The 24,276-nt window shown below is 39.0% G+C and overlaps 1 protein-coding gene across 3 annotated transcripts in view; it reads left to right on the plus strand.

The window, feature by feature from the left end:
• Positions 1–24,276, plus strand: part of FAM13A (family with sequence similarity 13 member A) — a 356,108-nt gene that overhangs the window by 44,212 nt on the left and 287,620 nt on the right. For 2 of the 3 annotated variants that reach the window (XM_079920400.1, XM_079920402.1), the window contains exons 2-3: positions 4,362–4,551; positions 11,915–12,124. In XM_079920400.1, the coding sequence (XP_079776526.1) occupies positions 4,395–4,551; positions 11,915–12,124 (367 nt within the window). In that variant the 5' untranslated portion in view covers positions 4,362–4,394. The remainder of the gene's footprint in view (positions 1–4,361; positions 4,552–11,914; positions 12,125–24,276) is intronic. The other variant, XM_079920401.1, reaches the window with a different exon arrangement.

Here is a 24,276-nt window from a genome sequence, read left to right on the forward strand (position 1 = left end):
ATTGTTTTTTTTGGAGTACTTTTATCAGTTGGGGTGTGTGTGTGTATGTGTGTGTGTGTACACAGAACAGAAATGGGTTCTGGCTAACTTAAGCCCAAAGAAACTTTACTGGAAAGTTACAGAGTGGCCCACCATGTAGAAGGAACAGCTGAAGCACCGGTGTCAGAAAGGGGCAGCTAAAGGCCCACGGCAGCTCCAGTGATGCAGGTGGCAAGAGGTACATCATGGTTAGTTAATCTAAGCATCTTGTGAGAGCACTGCAGCTGGAATAAATTGGCTCCATCCATTTTTCTCAAGCTTCAGTGACAGTCCACTCAAGCTTCAGTGGCCTGCAGGACAAAGGGTCTGATTGACCTGCGAGGGCACCAGAGCCCAGCTCTTGCTAAAGGCAGGGCAGCGGTTGTAAGTGGCAGCCTCATCAAGGATGTTCACAGTGAGGGTGCGGTCATTCCCCCAAAGGCAGTCAGGATTTGTCACTAGACAAAAGGGCAAGTGAAGACTAAGTGGTCCCCACATTTGTTCACAGTAGTGAACAAATATTCACTACGGTCCTGGTGCATGCATTTTGTGAGCTATCTTAACTATTTTTTATCACAGATAAATATAGAAAAACAAGGTCCCAGCATGCAATTATAAAAATGAATATTGACATAAAATTCAGGTGACATGGGCTCTAGGCTCAACCCTTTCTCTTTGAGTTCACCACAAGTTTTGGGGTCCTGGTTTCCTTATTCCTAAGGTGATATTATAAGCACTAACCCCTACAGATTGTTCTAGCAGTAAACCCCAAGGTTCCCTGTCTTTTTTAATGTGGGAACCTATATTACTTTTACACACACACACACACACACACACACACACACACACACACACACACACACGAGTCCAGTTTCCAAACTCAAGTGATGTATGGCATTGTATGCAAACAAAGGTTTAAACAGTTAAGTTTGCCTTAGAATACCTCAATTAGTAACTTTCTTTTTCAACTTATATTAGGTCAAGAAAGGTAAAATGTGTGTTTGAAGGGAAGCTGAAATTCCACAGATATTGACAGTTATAAAGAGATAGTGATGTTATCATCGTATAAAGGAAAGTAATTTCAATTTAAATGGAATTAATCATAAATGGCTTTCCACTACCTCAGTTATTTTATTTCTTCTGTGAGTAGGGAACTATAGAATATGTCTTATAACCTACCAGAAAGGATATTTTTTTAATATTTGTTCTAAGCCCATCAGTGAAGGACTGATTTGGATGTCTCTAAAAATATAGCTGTATTTTTTTCATTGTAGTTGTCTTTAAACAATATTTACAGGCTTCCCTGGTGGCGCAGTGGTTGAGAGTCCGCCTGCCGATGCAGGGGACGCGGGTTTGTGCCCCGGTCCGGGAAGATCCCACATGCCGCGAAGCGGCTGGGCCCGTGAGCCGTGGCCGCTGAGCCTGCGCGTCCGGAGCCTGTGCTCCACAACGGGAGCGGCCACAGCAGTGAGAGGCCCGCGTACCGCAAAAAAACCCCAAAAAAACAAACAAAGAAAACAAAACAATATTTACCTTTTTAAAAGTATTAAAGTAAATTAGATTACCAATTAATAATCAGATGTTCCTTTATTACTATAATTACATATAAACTTGCTTTGTAGTACGGCTCTGTACTGAGTAAACAGTTTAATTTGCAATCAGTTCAAAATGTGTGAGGTTAATTACATGTCTCATCCTTGAAAATATTGAGCCATGATGCCAAGGTTGCTTATTTATGCTATTAATAGGAGACACAACATAGTGACTGTACTTGAGTAAAGGACGGAATATAAAACAGGGCTATTAGCTGAAAGAATGGCACAGGTAGACAGGATTTCTAAGAAAACCTTGAATTTCTAATAAAAACTTGAGAAATTCTGATACTGACATGCAAAATGATTTTATGTTTATCTTTCAAAAGTCATACGTATATATGTTAAGAGATTGAGATACACGGAGAATAATTAGGTCGTCAGACTGTCTACCAACCACGGGCCTAGACCATGGTGGCTTCTTCAACAGCAATCTTTAGTCCACGAAAACATTTGAGTACCTGAGTGGTTAAGTATCTCTCAATTGTTTTGAGAAGAAATCAGAATAATTTCCTGGAAGAACGATGATGATGATGATGATTATCATAACGATCAGTACTTACTGAGTATGCCAGACACCCTTCTCATTCTTCTATGTATATGAGCTCCTTCCAACCTTATATATTCCTATGAGCTAGGGACTCCTGGTATCCCCATTTCGTAGACGGGGAAACTGGGTGTAAGTGACTTGTCCAAGGTTGCACAGCTAGTGAGATCAGAATGGGATTCGAAATGGAGTCTGGTTCCACAGTCCACGCTCTAAACCAGCAGTCCCCAACCTTTTTGGCACCAGGGACCAGTTTCATGGAAGACAGTTTTTCCAGGGGGCGGGCAGTGGCGGGGGGCATGGAGGGGTGATGGTTCAGGAGGTGATGCGAGCTGTGGGGAGCGGCAGATAAAGCTTCGCTCACTCACCTCCTGCTTTGTGGCCCGGTTCCTAACAGGCCTCAGGCTGGTAATGGTCCGCGGCCCGGGTGGTTGGGGACCCCTGCTCTAAACGACTCTACTATATTGTGTCTGTAAGAAAATAAGAAGATAAAACATGTAGGATTTAATCTCATGGTCAGCTCTTTCTGATGCAACATTTGAGACTATTTTCAAGTTTTCATTATTAAAGGTTACTTTTTGGCTGCCTACTCACCAGATAGACCTGGTTGACTGAAATTTCCCATGTGTTCTTTTGAAAGGTATTGATAAGTTTTTAAACTTACACACACAAAAATACTAGTGGTTACAGATTTGACTTAGTTAAGTAAACTTCCTTGGTAACAGAGATGATAGTTCTTGCCCGTACTACTCTGCAGTAGCTAACGCTGTGCCTTATTTATAATATTAATAGATAACTAAATCTATTCTATAACTTTATACATTTGCTGAATTATCACTAGGGAAATCTGGCTTTCAAGTATGACCTATTAAAAGATGCAGAGATGTCCATGAAAGTTGGCCTGATTCTACAGATTGTAAGATTCAAAATCAAATTGAAACTACAGGGAACCTACTAAAAATCACAACTGTAGAATTATCTTCGTGTAATTGTCATGTGTCACATGTAGAATTTATCACAGTTTGTGTTATACACAAATTGCACTTTAACATTAATATAAATTTAAATTAAGGAAAGGAGCATGGACTTAGAGTACGATGAAACTCTTACCAGTTCCATGACTTTTACCGAATTATTTCTTAACTCTTTGATCTTTCTTTCCTCATCTCTACGGTGGAGATAATGTTTCTTCTTTTAGATTGTAACAGCTACATGAGCCTACACTTATAATATTGACACTTAGGTTAGTTGCTGCATTCATTCTCAAAAAGGGTGTGTTTCCCCTAATCTGCTTCCTCTGTCCTCAAATAAAATTTTTTCTTTTTGCCATCTTTTCAGTGTTTAAAGTTACAGATACATACATTTATGTAGGACACATGCTGTTTTTTTTAAAAAACAATCCCTCATTTAGTTTTATTAAACCATATTAAAATTTATCTTTTAAAATACTTCCTTGGGGAAAAATTTTCTATTAAAAGGAAGAAACAAATTTGTATGAAGTTTTCAGCGTGGTGATAACTTGAATTGATTGACTGTAAATTGCATTTCTTATTTATAATATGTACAGTCTCATTGAAATTTTAAAAATTGTGATTACCTGAAACATTGCTATTTCGGAGATTATAGCATTTTGAACTTCAAAGAAAATTGAGTTGATTTTTATGTGCCAAAATATTCCTGACATATTCAGATATAATCAAATCAGAGAAAGAAATGTTCCTTCTACACATACATATTTTTTTCTAATCCTTCAAATTAAAGCTCCCTTAAGATGACATTGAGATAAATTTTCGTCTTCAGTAACCTCTTACTATTTCAGAATCTGCATGGGGTTTCGGCGTTCTGATAAGTGTCTTATTTTGCTGTTAACGAGGCACTTGTGAGTCACACCCTGGTTACTCTAGTAATATATCTTAGATACTGCAGTGTATTGTTCCCTCTCTTAGCTACGCTGAAGTTGTGGCTTTATGTTCCTCATTATTTTTCACTCCTTTTAACCGTTGTGTCGGTGTGCACCATTCCTAACACTGAGCAGCACGTGAGAGATGTTAGGGATTTGGGTTTGAGCTGAAGTAAAAATAAGTGAAGACCACTACTCTGCAGCCTCCGAACGCGTACCCTTTGATTCAGGTGATTCTGTAGCGACCATGCAGCCTCCTGTGGTAAACATGACTGACTGCTCTTTTTTCTTCTGCTATTTCAAGCAAAGTAACTCAGCAGTTCGGCTGAAAGAAGACATGAAAAAGATTGTGACAGTGCCACTCAACGAGCAGAGGAATTCCACCTACACAAAGTTATTTGGAGTCAGTCTCCAAGACCTCCACCAGCAGGGGCTGACGGAGAACGGCGTTCCAGCCATCGTGGGGCGCCTAGTGGAGTACTTGACCATGCATGGTAAGTCCAGTTGAGTTGCAATTCTGTTGCTTTGTGTGAATTAGTCCCTAAAACACCTTAATTAGAATATTGAATTACGGCATAATACACTTTGTCCTTATAAAAGGATGTCAAGGGCATTATGACTGCTTAACATTCTTTTGAAAATACTTAATTCAACGTACCATCGAGAAATCACTTTAATTATTGAGGTTTCTAGTTTGGAATGATTCCTAGTTTGAAGTGCTAAACTACACTGTTTTAATATTAACAGTGAGTTCTCTTGATGCATTAAATTCCCACTGAGAGTCAATAATTTTTAATGTCACAGAATACTTTTTGAGTATCTCTTTCAGCTTGAGGTCAGTCATGAACTTACTGAATGCCTTAATTGCCTTCAAAACTCAGTGAGAATACCAAAAAAAAAAAAAGTATGATCTGTAACCTAGCATGGTGTTGGGGGGGACATTAACTTTTGGAATGATACAATCAATTGTGTCAAATAATTGCAGAGTGCCACAGTACATTGCACGATAAAAAGATGAATTATATCTCTCTTAGTTGCTGAGAACTATTATGTTTTATAGCTTTTTAAATTATTTTATTTAAAATGGAACTTAGAAACCTGGATAATTTGAGACAATGAGGCTTATCAAACTAGGGCAGTATCGTGGGAGAACTCCAAACTATATAATAAATATCAATAAACTTTAAGAGATTTGTGAAGAAGGTATTCAAGGGGAAGAGCTTGGAATTTTCATTTTCTATGCTGAAACACCATTTCTATACTAAAACAAGACTCACTGCAGAGTAGAATATAACATTTGCGGGCATTTTTAAACGTGAAACTTGAGACCTGGAAGAAGGTCTGTACTTTGCACAGTTTGCTTCCGCCCCTCAATCTTGCCGTGATTCCGAGTCCGTTCTTCCTGCTGAGAAGGTGGCTGCGTGGGAAATGCCTGAGAGGCATGGTACCGCCTTTCTTCTGTAGGAACATGTGTCTGCTTGTGACAGGGACCATATGGCAAGACAGTTCAGACCTCAGAAGGTTGTCAGGTGTTTTGTGTTAGTTGAAAACAGCTGTTTTTTCAGGTTACTTGGTATGTAGATGACAAAATGGTATTTTGTTCTGAAAACTGAAGAGCCAGGTTTACATTCTTAACCCGTAGGCGTTGTCTCCTTGTTTTTGGAGGAAGATAGCTGCAGCAGGGTGAGATTCTTAGCGAACAGCTCTGAGTTTGTTCAAATACTTTAAACAGGTTAAATACAAAGGTGTTATATGCAGCATGGCAGGAAGATGGGCCCTTGGCCTAGAAGATCCTGCAGCCAGATGTTGCTGAGATAGAGCTTTGACAGGACTCATTTACACACTCAGTATTGAGTAAAACTGTATCCTACTGACTCAGCTACAAACGGATCTCTAGGTAATGCATTTAATACCTTAAATAGGGTCGTTCAGCATTACTCATTTGGGTGCCAAAGTGTGACCACCTAAAGTAGTATTTTGGTTTTAGCATCATTAGTATTCTGACCTTTTATGCAGCAATGATTGAATAATAGCCTTTTGAGGTTACTCTTATGTAAAATCATTTTCACTTTTAACCTTTTTAAAAGTATTGCATATTAATATATTTATGTGGTTCAAAGTTCAGAAGGGTATATAGTGAAAAGTCTCTCCCTCCAAACCCTGTCCCCTGACCATTCATTTCCCCTCCCAGAAACAATAGTACTATACTATTTTTTGCTATGTTCTTACAAAGATATTTGAATATAGAAGCAGATATGTGTATTTTTTCCCTCTTTTAACATAGCACACAGTGTACACCATTTGTGAATCCTCTAAAAAAAAAAAACAGAAAAAAACACTTGGGACCTCCCTGGCGGTCCAGGGGTTAAGACTCTGCAATTCTACTTTTTAGGGGGCATGGGTTCGATCCCTGGTCGGGTAACTAAGATCCCACATGCTGCACAGCACGGCCAAAACAAATCACTCTACAGTACTGGAGACTGTTCCATTTTACATAAAGAGCTTTCCTCATTTAATTCTTTTTTTCCCCTGCATGCTATTCCACTTTATGTTTGTATGTGTCACTGCTTTAACCAGTTACATCCTGATCAGCATTGAATTGTTTCCAGTCTTTTGATGTCTACAAACAATGATTCAGTGACTGACCTTTAACACGTATCAAGTACTGTGATGTGTCCGTAGACTAACCTTTCAAAGTGGACAGCTGGGTCAAAAGATAATGTGCATTTACAATCAACCCCAGAAGTTAAAATAAACCAGTTTTTTATAGTCACACCATCAATGTATGAAAATCTGGAAAAAATTTGAATTAGAGATTGCTTTTCTTCTGCCTCTCCTTGATATACCCTTAGGTATACTTTAATAGGGTGTGTTCAGATTATGCAAAACTAAATGTCTTAGTGGGCTCAGTCAGTCATTCTTAACCAGGGATGTGAAATGGTCACTAGCGGAATCTTTTCAGAATACCCATGCAATTGGCAGTACCTCAGATCTACTGAATCAGGACCTTTTTTGAAACTTTATTTATTTATTTATTTTTGGCTGCGTTGGGTCTTTGTTGTTGTGTGTGGGCTTTCTCTAGTTGCGGCGAGCAGGGGCTACTCTTCGTTGCGGTGCGCGGGCTTCTCACTGCAGTGGCTTCTCTTGTCGCGGAGCACGGGCTCTAGGCATGTGGGCTCCGTAGTTGTATTGTAGCGCATGGGCTCAGTAGTTGTGGCTCGTAGGCTCTAGAGCACAGGCTCAGTAGTTGTGGCGCACGGGCTTAGTTCCTCCACGGCATGTGGGAATCTTCCCGGAGCAAGGCTCGAACCCGTATCTGCTGCACTGGCAGGTGGATTCTTAACCACTTCGCCACCAGGGAAGCCCCTGAATCAGAATCTTGATGGGGCAAACTAGGGTAGGGCACCTGCCCTGTATTTTGAAAGGCTATATAGTTAATTACTCCATGGACAACCAGAAGCCCCTTTCTGTATTTGAAACTATTGATATCATGTTAATAAACCAAAGAGCCTGTGTAAGTTTGAGAGCAAGATGCTTCAATTAGTTTTATTTAACTGTTTAAGTCAGATATTTGTTGTGGACCTGTGATACAGTAGGCACTCTGTCAGGTATGGGATATGAGGTGATTGGTTGTATAATTAACCATAGGTAGATATTGTGGTCATACTATGTTGTTTAATGTAAATGTAGATATATAACAACTCGACATGAGGGAAACCTTTTATTATTATAAAGGAATTTTAGGACAAAGCATTTATAAAGGCCTATATTAAGGCCTGTTCAATAGACTTTGGCCTTTTCTCTTTAAAGAAAAAAAAGAAAAATTACACATTTTTAACATTCAGGGGATAATCTTATAAGTTACGAGGCATATCATCTTTTTTTTTTTTTTTTTTTTTTGCTGTATGCGGGCCTCTCACTGCCGTGGCCTCTCCCGTTGCGGATGGAGCACAGGCTCCGGACGCGCAGGCTCAGCGGCCATGGCTCACGGGCCCAGCCGCTCCGCGGCATGTGGGATCCTCCCGGACCGGGGCACGAACCCACGTCCCCTGCATCGGCAGGCGGACTCTCAACCACTGCGCCACCAGGGAAGCCTGAGGCGTATCATCTTTGTACTATTTTAAAATAACTAATCTCGATGACAGTGTTACTGGATTCCTTCTACTTTACCATTAAGATGCTGTGGGATATTTAAATAGTGTAGGTTTCTCCACTTACCACTAGATGTCAGAATATGCTTACATATTGTCACATGACTCTCAGGGCCAGTGTGCCCATAAGACAAATTCTGACCTCTGGCATATTTCATTTCTGTTGATGTATTCGTACATTCATAGATGTGCTCCTCAGACTTTGAAATAAATACTTCAGTTGTACGAGAAAGTAGTTGTCAGTGTTATATATTATTTTTTGGTATTACTAAACCATTTGTAAGTTGCTGTTTCGTGGTGATTAACCCATATCTCATGAAATCAAATATGACGGAATCTTAAATGTATGGCAGTAACTCCAGAAAGCTTTCTAAACATCTCCTCCCTCTAACGTTTCTGTTATAATCATTTCCTAAGAATTTAGAGTAGGAAAGATTAGAGATTATATAATCTGGTAAACCTCACATGGGTATTGTATATATTCTAAGTTCGTAAGGGACTTTTAAAAGCTGTGTGGATTCTTTTTGCCAGAGTGTAATATAGTCATGTCCAGAAGTAAACTTCTCCGGATTGAAAAATCAATAAGTATCCTAAGAGTTCTTTTTTTTTTTTTTTCCGCGGTACGCGTACCTCTCACTGTTGTGGCCTCTCCCATTGCGGAGCACAGGCTCCAGACGCGCAGGCTCAGCGGCCATAGCTCACGGGCCCAGCCGCTCTGCGGCATGTGGGATCCTCCTGGACCGGGGCACGAACCCGTGTCCCCTGCATCGGCAGGCGGACTCTCAACCACTGCGCCACCAGGGAAGCCCCTAAGAGTTCTTTGGGTGAGAGATGTTCCTGAGGGAAGAGAGTTGTGCAAATAAATGGCCACGAGGGCAGAAAAAATGGTCGAGAAGCACTGACTTTAATGATTTCCATTTATAGCTTCTCTTTCCTCTAGTAAGGTCTGGGGGGATCAGGAACTTCAAGACCAAAGCCAGTTCTTGGAGATGGGTAGCTCTTTTCAAATAACTGGAAGTATATTTATTTGAGGAAAAGGTCAAAAAACCTTGTTGGAAGAGGGAACCTCAGGTCAAAGCTAGAAAAACACTGTGAAATCAGATCCAGGGGCATCTGCTGGTCCAAAAACAGGCTCTGGAGCTGGGTAAGATACAGGACTGTGTCGTAAAATTCTGTATCTTCAGGATCTGGGCCTTGACCAGGAATGGGATTCTCTTTTATTGGGTGCTGTCTGCTTGATGCCAGTATATGTCTCTGAAGTTACAGATGAAGCTTTATAGAGTAGAGGAAACAGAACTTGAAAGCTTTAAAAACGACTGAGGTGAAGTCTCTTGATAGTAACCGATATTCTGCAGTATTAAAGGGAATGGCCTATCACATCAGTTATCTCTTGCTACAAAACGAATGACCCCAAAACATAGTAGATTAAAGCAGTGTTTATTGTCTCACAGTTTCTGTGGTTCAGAAATCTGAGCACAGCTTGGTTATGTCTTTTGTCTTTAGGGACTCTTTAAGGCTGCAGTCATACCAGGACGTGACTGGGGAAAGGTTCACTTCCAAGCTCATTCATGTGCTTGTTGGCAGGATTCAGATCCTTGCGGGCTGTTGACCTGAGGGTCCCGGTTACTCATTGGCTGTTGTCCAGAAACTGCCCTCAGTTCCTTGCCACGTGGACCTTTTTATAAGGGAGCTCACAAAATAGTAGCTGATTCATCACAGTGAGCAAAGCAAGAAGAGCCAGAGAGAGAGAGAAAACACAAGGAAACAAAGTAGGCATCACAGTCTTTTATAACCCGATCTCAGAAGTGAGTTTGGAACCCAATCACGTTCTCTTGGTTAGAAGCAAGTCACTAGGTCCAGACCGCACTCAAGCGGGGAGAGGATTATACATGATATGGTTACCAAGAGGTGGGGATCACTGGGGCCAGTTGAGAAGCTGCCTAGCACACAAACTGACTGGTGTCTTCTCTGATTACATGGTGCTGTGGCCATACTGGTTGTTAACTATTTTTAATAGCATCTCTGGTTTCACAGATTTTTGTCAAAATTGGAGCTAAAATTCATGTCAATTTTTTTTTTGTTTTTTGGGGTTTTTTTTTGCGATACGCAGGCCTCTTACTGTTGTGGCCTCTCTCACTGCGGAGCGCAGGCTCAGTGGCCATGGCTCACGGGCCCAGCCGCTCCGCGGCATGTGGGATCCTCCCGGACCGAACCCGCGTCCCTTGCATCAGCAGGCGGACTCTCAACCACTGCGCCACCAGGGAAGCCCAGGTCACTCTCTTCTTAGAATGTGTCTTACACCTTGAGCATCGCTCCGTGGTCTGACTCACTGCTTTCGTGGTGCTCTGTCTCTTTGAATCCAGCACACTGAGCTGGAAATCATTATCCTCTACCTTAAAGCAGCTGCCGCCCTTCCCCCTCAGTTTACCTTATCTTTTACCATGCTTTCTCCTGGATTTCTAGTTTTCAAACCTTAAAGTTATGTTTCAACCCTTCGTCTTCCCTATTTTCTTTTTGTACTAAGTTACCAAATCATCTTCATTCTCTCCTTTTCACTTCCTTCCCACCATAATCTGTCTTACAGTTGACTGTAGTCCCCCTAAGGCAAGCTCTCTGCCTTCTCCATTCTCCGCTTCTTTGCTAACTAGGTCTTCCTTAAACTACGATTATGTTGTGTCTCTCCCCTGCCCGCCCCCAACTCACACACATTTAATGCCCCAGTGATAAATAATGATAAAGTCTTCACTCTTTCCCTTGACACTCATGACCCTCTACTTAGCATTTCTTCCATCTTAGTACCCTATCACTCTTTGACCTAAACACCCCATATTTTCATCTGCCTGCCTTTCTTTACACGCTCCTCTCTCTGCTTCTCTGTTCATACATTTGTTTCTCTTTGTCAGGGGTAGATCAAGTTTTTGTGGGTCTGATGGTTAGTCCTTCTGGGGCCCTCTTTAAGAAAAAGAACACAAAATTAAGAGTATAGAATTAGGGACAGAGCATTGGAAAGGGCCCCAAAAATGAGAGACCCTGAAGCTTAAATTTCATTAGCTTCGCGGTACATCAACCTCGGTTCCCCAGTCATGCCTGTGCTTTAGCCAGAGATTATGCGGCAGCGCCATGGCTCCTCCGTGAAGCCTTCTCTGCGGACCCCAGCCAACACTAGTAATCACAAATCAATCGGCTAAAGGCAAGGATGTCGTCTTCCGCTACTTTACAGTCTCTGAGTCTTATAATTTGAATTTATTAATTACTAAAGAAGTAATAGTTCTTTATCAAATTATTACAAAGGTAATCACATATAGTTAACATTTTTTACGTACATGTTAGTTTTTTCTTAAATAGTTGTTCTCAAAATGCTAAGCTGCTTTCGGAGCCCAGGGTAAGTTTCTGTTATACACTGTAGAAAATTATACGAATGAAATTTCTTTATAGAGTAGTACGTGTTCTGTGTCTGTATGTGTCCTAACCTTAGTTTTAGACGTCAGCTTTTATAACCACTTCGGATCTTTGTAGTTGGTGTGTAATAGATGGGAAGATGTATTATTCTAAGGAAACATTTTTATAGGACGTGAAAATCTTCCAGTGCTTGATAATTATTCAGAAAATTCTATACTGAGATCTATTTACGTCGCTGTTCTTTAGAGTTTGTACCTGTCTGTGAGAGACCTCTGTTATTTTCTGTGCATGTACTCTGCTGTTCCAGGACTCACCCAGGAAGGCCTTTTTCGTGTGAATGGCAACGTCAGGGTGGTAGAACAGCTTCGATGGAAGTTTGAGAGTGGGGTGCCCGTGGAGCTGGGGAGGGACGGCGACGTCTGCGCGGCGGCCAGCCTGTTAAAGCTCTTCCTGAGGGAGCTGCCGGAGGGCGTGATCACCTCGGCACTGCAGCCTCGGTTCATTCAGCTCTTTCAGGGTCAGTACACTGAATCCTTCTAGGAATGAAAGCAGTTTTATTTTTCAGCTAACACTAAGGTTTTAAATATTAAATATTTAAATTCTAAATGTTAAAATAGGATTTTAAATATTGGTGGTCTGTCCATAACCATCATCTTGCTATTTCACTCTAGGTGTTCATCTTCTACCCTAAGATAATGCTAAACTGATGATGAAATACCATTATATTAAATGTAATTTCTAAGACTCTTGGCATTGAAAAGCCCTGATGCTTTGGGACCAAAGAAATTCTTTTCTGACTGGTTAGTGACTGCCATGGAAGTATTGATACTAAGACTAAGGCATTAAATTCTATGTAGGAAATATTAGTTAATTAAATTGTGTTTGGTTAGTGACCTTTGAGACCGAAAAGTCACTGGTGGGCTTTCCTTTTCTTATAAGCAAGACTGATCCTAAAACAGTAGTTGTTTTACATAACTGAGGTTAAAATTGATTTTTTACATGTTCTTAAGCATCTTTTTTTCACTGCAGTCTAGTTCATTTGCAATATTATATTAGTTTCAGGTGTACAACATAGTGATTCAAAATGTTTATATGTTATACTCCATTTAAAGTTATCATAAAATATTGGCTATATTCCCTGTGCTGTACAATATATCCTTGTAGCTTATTTATTTGATAAATAGTAGTTTGTACCTCTTAATCCTCTACCCCAACCTATCTTGCCCCTTCCCTCTTCCTTTTCCTTACTGGTAACCACTAGTATGTTCTCTATATCTGTGAGTCCGTTTCTGTTTTGTTATGTGTAGTCATTTGTTTTATTATTTTAGATTTCACATTTAAGTGATAAGACAGTGTTTGTCTTTCTCTGTCTGACTTATTTCACTAAGCATAATACCGTCTAGGTCCATCCATGTTGCTGTCAAGGTAAAATTTCATTCTTATTTTATGGCTGAGTACTATTCCGTTGTATATGTGTATATATTAAATATATATACCACATCTTCTAATCCATTCATCTATTGATGGACACTTAGTTTGCTTCCATATTTTGGCTATTGTAAATAATGCCACTATGAACATTGGGGTGCATATATCTTTTCAAATTAGTGTTTTCATTTTCTTTGGATATATACCCAGGAGTGGAATTGCTGGATCATATGGTAGTTCTATTTTTAGTTTTTTGGGAACCCTCCATACTGTTTTCCATAGTGGCTGCACTAATTTACATTCCCCCAACATTGTACAAGGGTTCCCTTTTCTCCACATCCTCACCAACCTATGTTATTTGTGTTCTTTTTGATAATGGCCATTCTGACAGGTATGAGATGATAGCTTGTTGTGGTTTTGATTTGCACTTCTCTAATGATTAGCGATGTTGAGTATCTTTTCATATGCCTGTTTGGCGATGTGTATGTCTTTGGAAAAATGTCTTTTTCAGGTCTTTGAGCCATTTTTTAATTGGTTTGTTTTTTTGATGTTGAATTATATGAACTATTTATATATTTTGGATATTAGTCCCTTATTGGTCATATCTTTTGCAAATATTTTGTCCCATTTAATAGGTTGTCTTTTCATTTTGTCAATGGTTTCCTTTGCTGTGCTGAAGCTTTTAAGTTTAATTAGGTCCCAGTTGTTTATTTTTGCTTTTGTTTCCTTTGCTTTAGGAAACAGATCAAAACAATACTGCTGCAATTTATGTTCGTGTTTTGCCTGTGTTCTCTACTAGGAGTTTTATGGTTTTGGTCTTACATTTAGGTCTTTAATCAGTTTGAGTTTATTTTTTATATGGTGTGAGAAAATGGTCTCATTTCATTCTTTTACATATAGCTGTCTAGTTTTCCCAGCACCACTTTTTGAAGAAACTGTCCTTTCCCCATTATACTGTCCTTTCCCCTTGCCTCTTTTGTCATATTAATTGATAATAAGTATGTGGGTTTGTTTCTGGGCTCTCTGTTCTGTTCCATTGATCTATATGTCTCTTTTTGTGCCAGTACCATACTATTTTGATGACTATAGCTTTGTAGTATAGTCCGACATCAGGGCGTGTGATACCTCCAACTCTATTCTTCTTTCTCAAGATTGCTTTGGCTATTCAGGATATTTTGTTTTTCCATACAATTTAGAAGTCTTCTAGTTCTGTGAAAACACCCATTGGTATTTTAATAGGGATTGCTTTGAATCTTTAGATTGCTTTGGGTAGTATAGTCATTTTAACAATGTTAATTCTTCCAATCCATGAACACTGTATATCTTTTCATCTGTTTGTGTCATCTTCAACTTCTTTCATCCCTGTCTTACAGTTTTCCAAGTACAAGTCTTTTACCTCCTTAGTTAGATTTAGTCCTAGATATATATATATATTTTTGAAGCATTGGTAAATGGGGTTGTTAACTTCTCTTTCTGATTGTTGTTAGTGTACAGAAATGCAACAGATTTCTGTATATTAATTTTGTGTCCTGAAACTTTACCAAATTCGTTGATGAACTCTAGTAGTTTTTGGTGGCATATTTAGGATTTTTAGTATCAGGTCATCTGCAAATAGTGACAGCTTTACTTCTTCCCTTCCAATTTGGATTCTTTTTATTTCTTTTTCTTGACTGATTGCTGTGACTAGGACTTCCAATACTGCGCTGAATAAAAGTTGTAAAAGTGTGCATCTTTGTCCTGTTCCTGATCTTAGAGGAAATGCTTTCAGCTTTTCACTGAGTGTGATGTTAGTTATGGGCTTTTTGTATACAGTCTTCATTATGTTGAGATTCATTTCCTCTATATCCACTTTGTGGAGAATTTTTATCATAAATGGATGTTGAATTTTGTCAAAAGGTTTTTCTGCATCTCTTGAGATGATCATATGATTTTTATTCAATTTGTTAATGTGGTGTATAACATTGATTGTATTATAAAGTGGTTTTAAATGAAGAATCTTCATTTTTAAAGGTACTCATTTTAGACATAATCATTATTGAGTTCTCCCCCTAAATATAGGAAGAAAAATGATTTAGCTTTGAAAAGCCATTTCTTTCCCTGTTTTTGACAAGTTAGGGTGAAAATGGGAAAATGTATTTATAAGAGTGTTAGATACCAGATTAAGAAGGATGTTACTGAAAGCCACATTCCTTTAAAGCAGTGGTATAACTATTCACATGTAGTATGCTAAAGAATGAGTAAGTGAGAAGGCCATATTGTATTCTATTGAAAAACAGGAATAAAATATGAAAGCAAAAATTGCAGAACTATTTGTCTGTTATGGTCTTCTTCAGTGCTTTTAAGTTTTTTATCAGTAAGCTACATTTTAAAGTAATTGCTACAAAAGCAAGTTGAAGATTTACAATATTGTGTGCCTAATACAAAATATTTAGTATTACAAAGAATCTTTGTTACTCTTAAAATTATACCTTATAATTTATAATACTATAATTATATATTATTATAACTTATAATACTATAATCATAATATTATCTTACTATACTACTACTTGTGAATACTTGTGAATTTTAAAAGTGTATCGCATTTCCTAGAATAGCTTTCATTTGATAATGAGAATGCACTCTTTTATTTTTTTTGTTAATTTTTACATTATAGTCATGTGTTATAATTCAAGTTTTCTTTGTAAATTGTCATTCATGACATGTTTTCTTGGTGGCTAAAAAAGTTGATACGCATCAGAAAAAGCAAGGGGTATCATTCTAATAGAAGTAAGACTGCTTATTTAGTCAGCCTTGGGGGTTGTGTGATTGTGCACAAATAACAAATTCTGAATGGGGCAGAAACACTAATTTTTGCTTTATTGGTAGTATTCTCTCATTGCTTGAAAACCTCTGAGGTTAGATCTGAGAACTTCGAATAAGGAAGTACTAATGAAGTACTTACAAGTTAGGTCAGCTGCTAAGTAGAGGGAATGAAGTATGTCTTAGGTGCCAGACAGTATAGCCTTTATAAAATAAACTTCTCTCTTTAATAGTCCAGGTAGAAAATATGCAAGTAGGGCTCCTGTGCTTCTGCTGGTTCACCCTGCACACAGTACTCTCACAGTAGAGGGTACCCACTGCAACTGGTCACTCCAAAGCCAGAGGTTGAAGGCTCTTTGCAGACTCACTAAGGAGATATTACACTTGGCCTGTTATAATATTCTCATCTCTTTTCTGTTAGACAATAATATATAACAAAATTTTTTGATACAGTTTCCCTAGTAAAGACTACACTAGTTTTATATTTCAATCCTTATGACACCAGATTAGTTTTTTTGATAGTCTGTCACAAATCAATGCCAGATTTCTTTTTTTTTAAAATGTTGTGGGCCTTCGAATTGTATCCTGTATAAAGGGCAAGCTATTTGTAATTGAATATGACTTAAAATTTTTCAGCTCAAGCTCATCTCTTCCATACTTTAGAGGATGGAATTCTGGAGCCCCAACTTAATATATTTTTAGACATTTAAGCTAAACCACAGCCCCCAAGGACAGCATGGCTGCCGCCTGTGGGCATACCCATGCTCTAGACCACCCTTTGATCTTGTAGATCAACAGTGGCCCCTTGTGTGCATGGACATTTAGATTCTTTCCTTTTTATAAAAAATCATCAGCTTTAGATAATTATCAACTTTAGACTTTGTCTAGTGTCTAAAGCTCTGAGACTGTGTATATTTTTAGTTAGCAAACCAATACATCTGCATACCACGTGTTTATCAAAAAGTTCTATATAGAGTTGATTTCTGCCAGAGCCTTTTGCTTCTGTCAGATGCCTGCTTTAGACAATTCATCTTAAGAGAGAGACTCTAAAGGATCTTCAGTGATTGTCCTTTTCTGTTGTCATGTTAAACCTATCTCTGATTGTACCAACTTGCCTTCCTTAATTTAGGTTTCCAGTATAATTGTTTCAGTTTGGCTATATTCCATGACTTCTGATATTATTTTATCCTTATCTTGGTGGGCCAGTAACATATCTATTTTTTATTTTAATAATTTCAGATATGTTTGGGGAATAAGTATGAATGGCAAGCAATAAAATGATTTTAGGATAGGATTCATTTAATTTAGAATTAACTAGAAACCCCTTTACAGTATTTGAATGCTCTCTATTGAAAAATCTTCTATAATGTAAATACAAATATTTCTGCCTCATCGTGGAATATTCTTGTTGTTGTTTGAGTTGGATCAATCCATCAATATTTATTTAATACCATCTACTTATACACTGGATGGTCCCAAGAAATAAAAGATTAAACTTCTTGACTTCGAGGAGTGTGCTGTTTAATTGAGGAGGTAGAATGTATGTTGTACACCTTCTGTAGTCCTTCAGATGAGGAAGTGCATTCAGCTGGTGTTCACAAGGAGAGGAGGAAGCCAGTCTGGTTTATGGTAATCAGAGAATGCTTGGTGAAAAAAGTAAAACTGGGGTATGTAAAATTAATTTCAATGGAGAGGAAAATCTTCTAGGTGAGGAAAGGGCGTGAGTAAAGACACTGTCAGTGTAAGACAGGAATGTCTGACAGAGTTGTCCATAGCTAAAGGAAATTTGCCAAATATATAATTTTAAAAGTAGGTTGAGACTAGGTGGCAGAGGGTCTTGAACGTTAGGCTAAAGGAACTAATATTTATCTGTAAGTAGTAAATACTTGAAGAAAGAAGTCATATGATGGAAGCAGTATTTCAGGCTGTGCTGTGTAAGATGGTTGGGTGGGGAGATGCTGGGTGCAGGGGGACTATCTAGAGTACTGGCAGAAATCTTGATCCTAACGACCTGTATCTGATAAGTAATAGGCAATGGAATATTTTTTTAAATCTGGGGTAAATATACATAATGTAAAATTGATCATTTTAACCATTTTCAAGTGTACGATTCAGTGACATTAAGTGCATTCCCAATGTTGTACAGCTATCACTACTACCCATTACCAGAACTTTCTCATCATCCCAAACAGAAACTGGTATTGGAATTTTAAAGGAAGGTTGCCAGAGACAGAAATATGAGAGAGAAAACATGGGCAGAAACATGATCGCTGATAATTAGAGGGTGAGCATAAGAAAGGAGTGAAAAACTGTGGGACGAGTAGCGTGGTGGCCTGACTCTGGTGGCCATAACTTTGGTGAAGCCCACAGAAATGGGCCCTGGGAAGGCCACAGCAGCGGAGGGCATTTATTAAACTTTTGTGAATGGAAACAATTAAATTGGGAAGGAAATTTCTGAGGCAAGGTTGACATAGCACTGGGGAGAGCTCCCTGCCAACTCCTGTGCTTTGACAAGGCTTAAAGCAACTAACGTTGTTTTGTCTTCAGAAATTCAAATCTTTTCTATCTCTACCTACGGTGGATCTTAACATTTTATAAAATGCTTCAGTCTGTTAGACTTGGTCTTTTGTCCTGAAATGAAGAAGCTCAGTCTTCAACTTTCTAGGAACCTTCTGTGGCTGACTAATTCTCCTTCTCTACCTTCAGGTGAACTTGGGACTTAGCCCAAAGGCTCAGATGCTATTGCCTTCAGGTGAACTTGGGACTTAGCCCAAAGGCTCAGATGCTTGGTAGGATCTGATGATCTCTTTGTGGGGACTTTATTGTCTGTCTCCTATCTCAGAGGTCCAGCTGTTGTTATTGAAGAAAGAGGAGAGATCCTGATGTGGCGTCTTGGTAATTGGTCTATTAATAACAATAATGGAAGTCAAGAAAGGAAGATTATGGGGCCATGATGAGGAGCTCATTTTATTTTATTTTACTTTACTTATTATTATTTTTTTGCGGTACGCAGGCCTCTCACTGTCGCGGCCTCTCCCGTTGCGGAGCACAGGCTCCGGACGCGCAGGCTCAGCGGCCATGGCTCACGGGCCCAGCTGCTCCGCGGCATGTGGGATCTTCCTGCACTGGGGCACGAACCCGTGTCCCCTGCATCAGCAGGCGGACTCTCAACCACTGCGCCACCTGGGAAGCCCGAGGAGCTCATTTTAAATGAATAAAACGAACATTAGTGCTTGGGAGAGGGGTATCAGGCTGAAGATGTGAACTTTCTAGTCATCTTTGTAGACTTAATCGTGTTCATACTTAGAATCCTGAGCATCACTTATGTGTGGACAGTAGTGTAGCTGTAAACTGATGAGAGCAAGGGGATTTTATATACCTTTCATCATGACTTAAGTACCTTTTCTGTGCCAAGATTTTGCCTAGAGGCTTTACATATGTGTGCCTTCCAAACTCCATTACAGCTACTCCTACAAATATTTCATAGATAAGAAAAGTGAAGTTTGGGGAGGGTAAGTTACTTACCAAAGAGCAAGCAGCTAGAATGTGCAGAGCTAGGACCTGCCTCATTCCGAAGCCCAAGCTTTTTCCATCATACTGTGCATATAAGTCAGCTCAGGCCGCCATAAAAGAATACCACAGACTGGGAGACTTAACCAACAGAAATGTATTTTCTCAGCGTTCTGGAGACTGGAAGCCCAACATCAAGGTGCTGGCCAGGGTAATTTTTGGAGCTCTCCTGAGCTTGCAAGGGTACCTTCTCACTGCTGCCTCCCATGGCCTTGCCTGTGTGTGTGCTCTCCTGCCTCTTCCCCTTCTTGTAAGGACATCAGTTCTTTTGGATTAGAGCTTCAGCTATATGACCTCACGCAACCTTAATTACCTTTGTAAAAGCCCTGCCTCTACATACAGCACGTTGGGGGTTAGGGCTTCAGCCTATGAATTTTGTAGGGACGAAATTCAGTCCATAACACTAGTTTTAAAAACTTACCACAGTTTGGTATATGTATGATTAAAAATTAATTAGTAAAATGCCTACAGTGGATGCTAACTAGGTGGTCTCTGGAATAGAAATCATGACTACAGAATTGATGTTTTTTTCTTGGAAATCTTTAAAGATGACTAGCAGAGCTAGGAGTAAGGAATGAGTTTAAAACAAACAAGCTGTGGAAAAAAATGTTACTGGGGTGTGTTTTCAGTTTTTGTATAGATAATTTTCTGTATTTTTGTTTGTATTTTAATATTGATTCTTTTTAAGAATTTATCCCTTTTAGTGATAATAGGTGCTAGTGACTCCTCACTGCATAATACCTAGAAGATATTTTATTTATATAACCTCTTTTGATCCCAGCATCAACTCTGATGAGGTACAGATAGGATAATCTTCATTCTGAAGAAAGAAATTATAGCATGTGGCTTAGAGCATAGGCTCTGGGTCCGTTCTGACTAGTTACAAATCTGTTTGCCCACTGCCCGCTGCATTGGTATGGACAGGCTCTTAACCTTTCTGTGCCTTAGTATGTTAGGTATCTATTGTTACGTAACAATTTTCTTAAAACTACTCTAAACGTGTATTTTCTGTCATGGTTTCTGTGGGCTAGGCATTCAGGTGTGGTTTAGTTAGGCAGTACTGGTTCAGAGTCTGTCAGGGAGTTGCTTTCAATTTAGTGCTGGCTCTTGGGGAGAAGCCTCAGTTCCTTTCTCTATGGGCCTCTCCCGATGGCCGCTTGAGTGTTCTCATAACATGTCGCTGGCTTCCCCCAGAGTGAGCACGTCAAGAGAGATGGAAGCTATCTTTTCAATGACCTAGCCCCAGAAGTCAAATAGCATCATTTGCCCCACATTGTGTTCATTAGGAGCAAGTCCTTAATCTGGCCCATATTCAAGAGGAGAGGAATTAGGCACTATCTTTTGAAGGAAGAAGTGTCAGACTTTGTGGACGTTGTGAAACCACCACACTTAGTTTCCCTAACTGTTGTAGTAGTTTGTTCATAGTAGTGTTGACTTCCTGAGTTTGTTGTGGATAAGTTTATCCATTAAAGCGCTTAAAACAGTGTCAGTCATATATGTTTAATAAATGTTAAGTTAGTGCTTCTCAACTGTGGAAGCCCAGAAGAATTATCTGGGAAGCTTTGAAAAATCCCAGAGATCATTACATCCTACGCCAATTAAGTCATCATCTCTAGAGATGAGACACAGGCATCCATTGTTCGAATGCAGTCTTCCTTCCCTGTGCTTATGTCCCAATTTATCCTCAACCCTCACTTCCACCCCTTAGTTTCTTAGTTATACGAAGACAAACCATTTAGTGTGATTTCCCTCAAGTTTTCCACTTTTAACCTTAAAATTGATTTCTTTATCCTTTCTGTATCCTAACTTTCCTGTCTCTTAAAAAAAAATTACAGAAGAATAAGTGCACCTACCTGCCTAATGATTAAGGAGGAGGAAGGAAAAGGGACACAATGAGTTCCAGTTTGGAGTTAAATGAAGATTTCAAAATTCTTGCCCAAGTTAATTGAAACTACCTGATCTTTTGATTGTTGGTTGAGCTGGTAAATCACACAATATGGACAATATCTTCCAGAAATTCATTTGGGAATATTTTTGGAATGGCTACCAGTTATCAATTTTTATTTTTTAAAATATTTTATATAATTTTAATGAAAGCATAAGCCTGCAAATATGGCCTGTTATATATAGTGCAGGACTTTTTCTATATTAAATCAGTGATTGGAAATTTTTCAATTATTAAATTGAGGTGAAGGCATTGTTTGGTATTTTATTGATCACATAGAAAAGTAGGATACTGTCCTGCCAACAGTGGGCTTACAGTTTTAGTAGGGAACTAGAACATGTACACAGAGAGCCAGGATACACAGAATAAAGTGGGGTTGACAGCGAGGAATCATTTCTAAGTCAGATGATAAGGAGGGTTTACGGAAGAAGGAATTAGTACCTGAACTGGGCTTTGGAGGGCTGGTAGAATTCCCACAGATGGTGTTCATTTTAGGAAGAAAGGATTACAGGAGCAAAGGTGTTTGGAAAACAGAGGTACGTGATTTCAGCAGTGAGCATAGAGTGTGTGTTCAGGAAGGTGGGGGAAATGGGTGGTTAATATAATTGGGTTTGGTAGTTTGTCAGTAACATTATTAATCAAACACTGAAGAGGCACATTGTTAAGTGATGTTATTACTCTTAATAAAATTCATCATCTTATTGCTTTTGACATATTTTCCTTTATTTAAAGAAATATTTTTGTCAAACTAATACATGCATATGGTTTTATTAAAAAAATCAAATAAAATTAAAAGATTTTTATAGAAAACCCCTTCACACCCTTTGGCAGCCCTTAAGTTTCTTTCCCAGAGCAAATCAGTTTTCACTTACCTAGCTGTTCTTTTGGTATTTGCTTCCATTTGATAATATAATGTTTTATCTTGATCTCTCACTTTCAGACATTATCTCATTGCCTCCACTTACGAAATATGCGGAATTAGCTATTACGTTGTTACTTACTCCAGTATCGTTCTATCATAATTTTAGCTGAATTCATAATTAATTTTTACCTTAAGACTGTGTGAGGGTGTGTGCCTGTGTGAGGTGCATTGCCTGATGTTAATATTTGTCTTAGGTTTATAGAAAATTATGTGAATGAAAACATATCTGCAATTTTTTTCATATTGCTCCAACAAATCCACCATTACCTATTTTTTTCAAAACATCAAGTAATTTATCAATTCTTTATTTCTGGGGCGACTCCTCTTTGGCCCTTTTGCTTCTTCTCCGCAAGTAGTAGGTGTCACCCTGAGCCTCCCACACCAATCTTCCTGGACCTGCTGTTCCCTGCAGTCCCTTCTCGTCTATTGTGTTGGACACACAGCAGATCCCTTCAACCTGGAAAATATTGTCTTTTGGTCTTGGAAATGTACCTGTCTTACCTTTTATTGTGCCTTTAGAGGTTTAATAATTTTCTTTTAAATCTGTTCTCTGTGAAATTTAATCAACTTTATTTTCCAACCTTGTTTGTTTGAATTTTAGCTTTTCGATTTTAATAGCCAACATATTTATGCTCTGTTTCAAAGTACTCTGTTTTATAGCATTCTATTCTTATTCTTTCTGAGATACAAATAAGGCTTTTGGTGGTATGTGCTTGTTTGTTTTTGCTTTGGTTTTCTCCCCCTTATATTTCTTTTTGTATCTCTTTACTCAAACATAGGAGCATCTTTGGCTGCTGTGATTTAGGAATAACATTTTGTATGTGGGCCGCTGGGCTTGTCTACTGGTGTACCTCACTTCAGGAAGATTAGATAGTGGGGATATAGGGAAATCTAGCTGTTTCATTGGGGACCCACACATGTCAATGTGTGGACATATTTTTCTCTTCAACCATTGAGTTCCTCAGGGGCAGGAGTGGGAGGGACGTGGGAAGTAAGCTAATGGACCCGTTAGTTCTCAGCACATTTTCACTAATCTTTACATTTTCAGCTGTGTTCCTTGCTCTAGCCCTTAGCTATCTCAGATGTCCAAGAATTCACTGACATTATGAAGAGCGTAAACTTCAGCACTTCTGCCTGCGGTGCGCTTGCCTGGGTGCTCGGGGCGGCGGAAGCTCCCTGGAGCCTGCCGGGCTTTCAAACAGCCTGTCTGTTTTCAGTCACTTGCATTCACTTCCAAATGGCTTTGAAATCTCATCCCCTTCTGTCTTCTCCCCTGTTCTTTTTTTGCTTGCGGGCGCTTATACTTTTTAAACATCATTTTACCGTCATTTTAGTGGGGTCTTGGGAAGAATATGTGATCAGTTCGTCTCTTTAAATGGACGTTCTCCTTTGCCTCCCCCCGCATACTTGATTTTAAATGGGATAGACTTTTACAATAGCGGCTGTTCAAACACTATGTGAGAGTTAAGTACCTGTGAATTTTAGCTTATGAGCATTGGATAATGTAGACAGCATCTGTTTTTCTTAAGAAAACCACCCTAGTAATGCCATTTTAATCAGTACAGAGCCTAATGGTAAAGAAATCTAATTTCGTACACTGACTTGTGCTTGAGGCTTGTGCTGGTTTTCTTCATTACGTGAGGTATTCACTAGGTAAGTCTGAGTTAAGGCTGTCTTTTATCTATTCTATTGATATATGTCATAATGCCACTTGTATTGTTTGACGTTAGCTGAGTGGTTTGGCCTTGCAAATTTTAAAGTACTATGCAGATGTTGGCTAGTTATAATACTAGTTCCTTTTTTTTTTTACATCTTTATTGGAGTATAACTGCTTTACAATGGTGTGTTAGTTTCTGCTTTATAACAAGGTGAATCAGTTATACATATACATATGTTCCCATATCTCTTCCCTTTTGCGTCTCCCTCCCTCCCACCCTCCCTATCCCACCCCTACAAATAGAACTACCATATGACCCCGCAATCCCACTACTGGGCATATACC

This window comes from Stenella coeruleoalba (assembly GCF_951394435.1).
Source record: "Stenella coeruleoalba genome assembly, chromosome: 4".
Taxonomy (NCBI): Eukaryota; Metazoa; Chordata; class Mammalia; order Artiodactyla; family Delphinidae; genus Stenella; species Stenella coeruleoalba.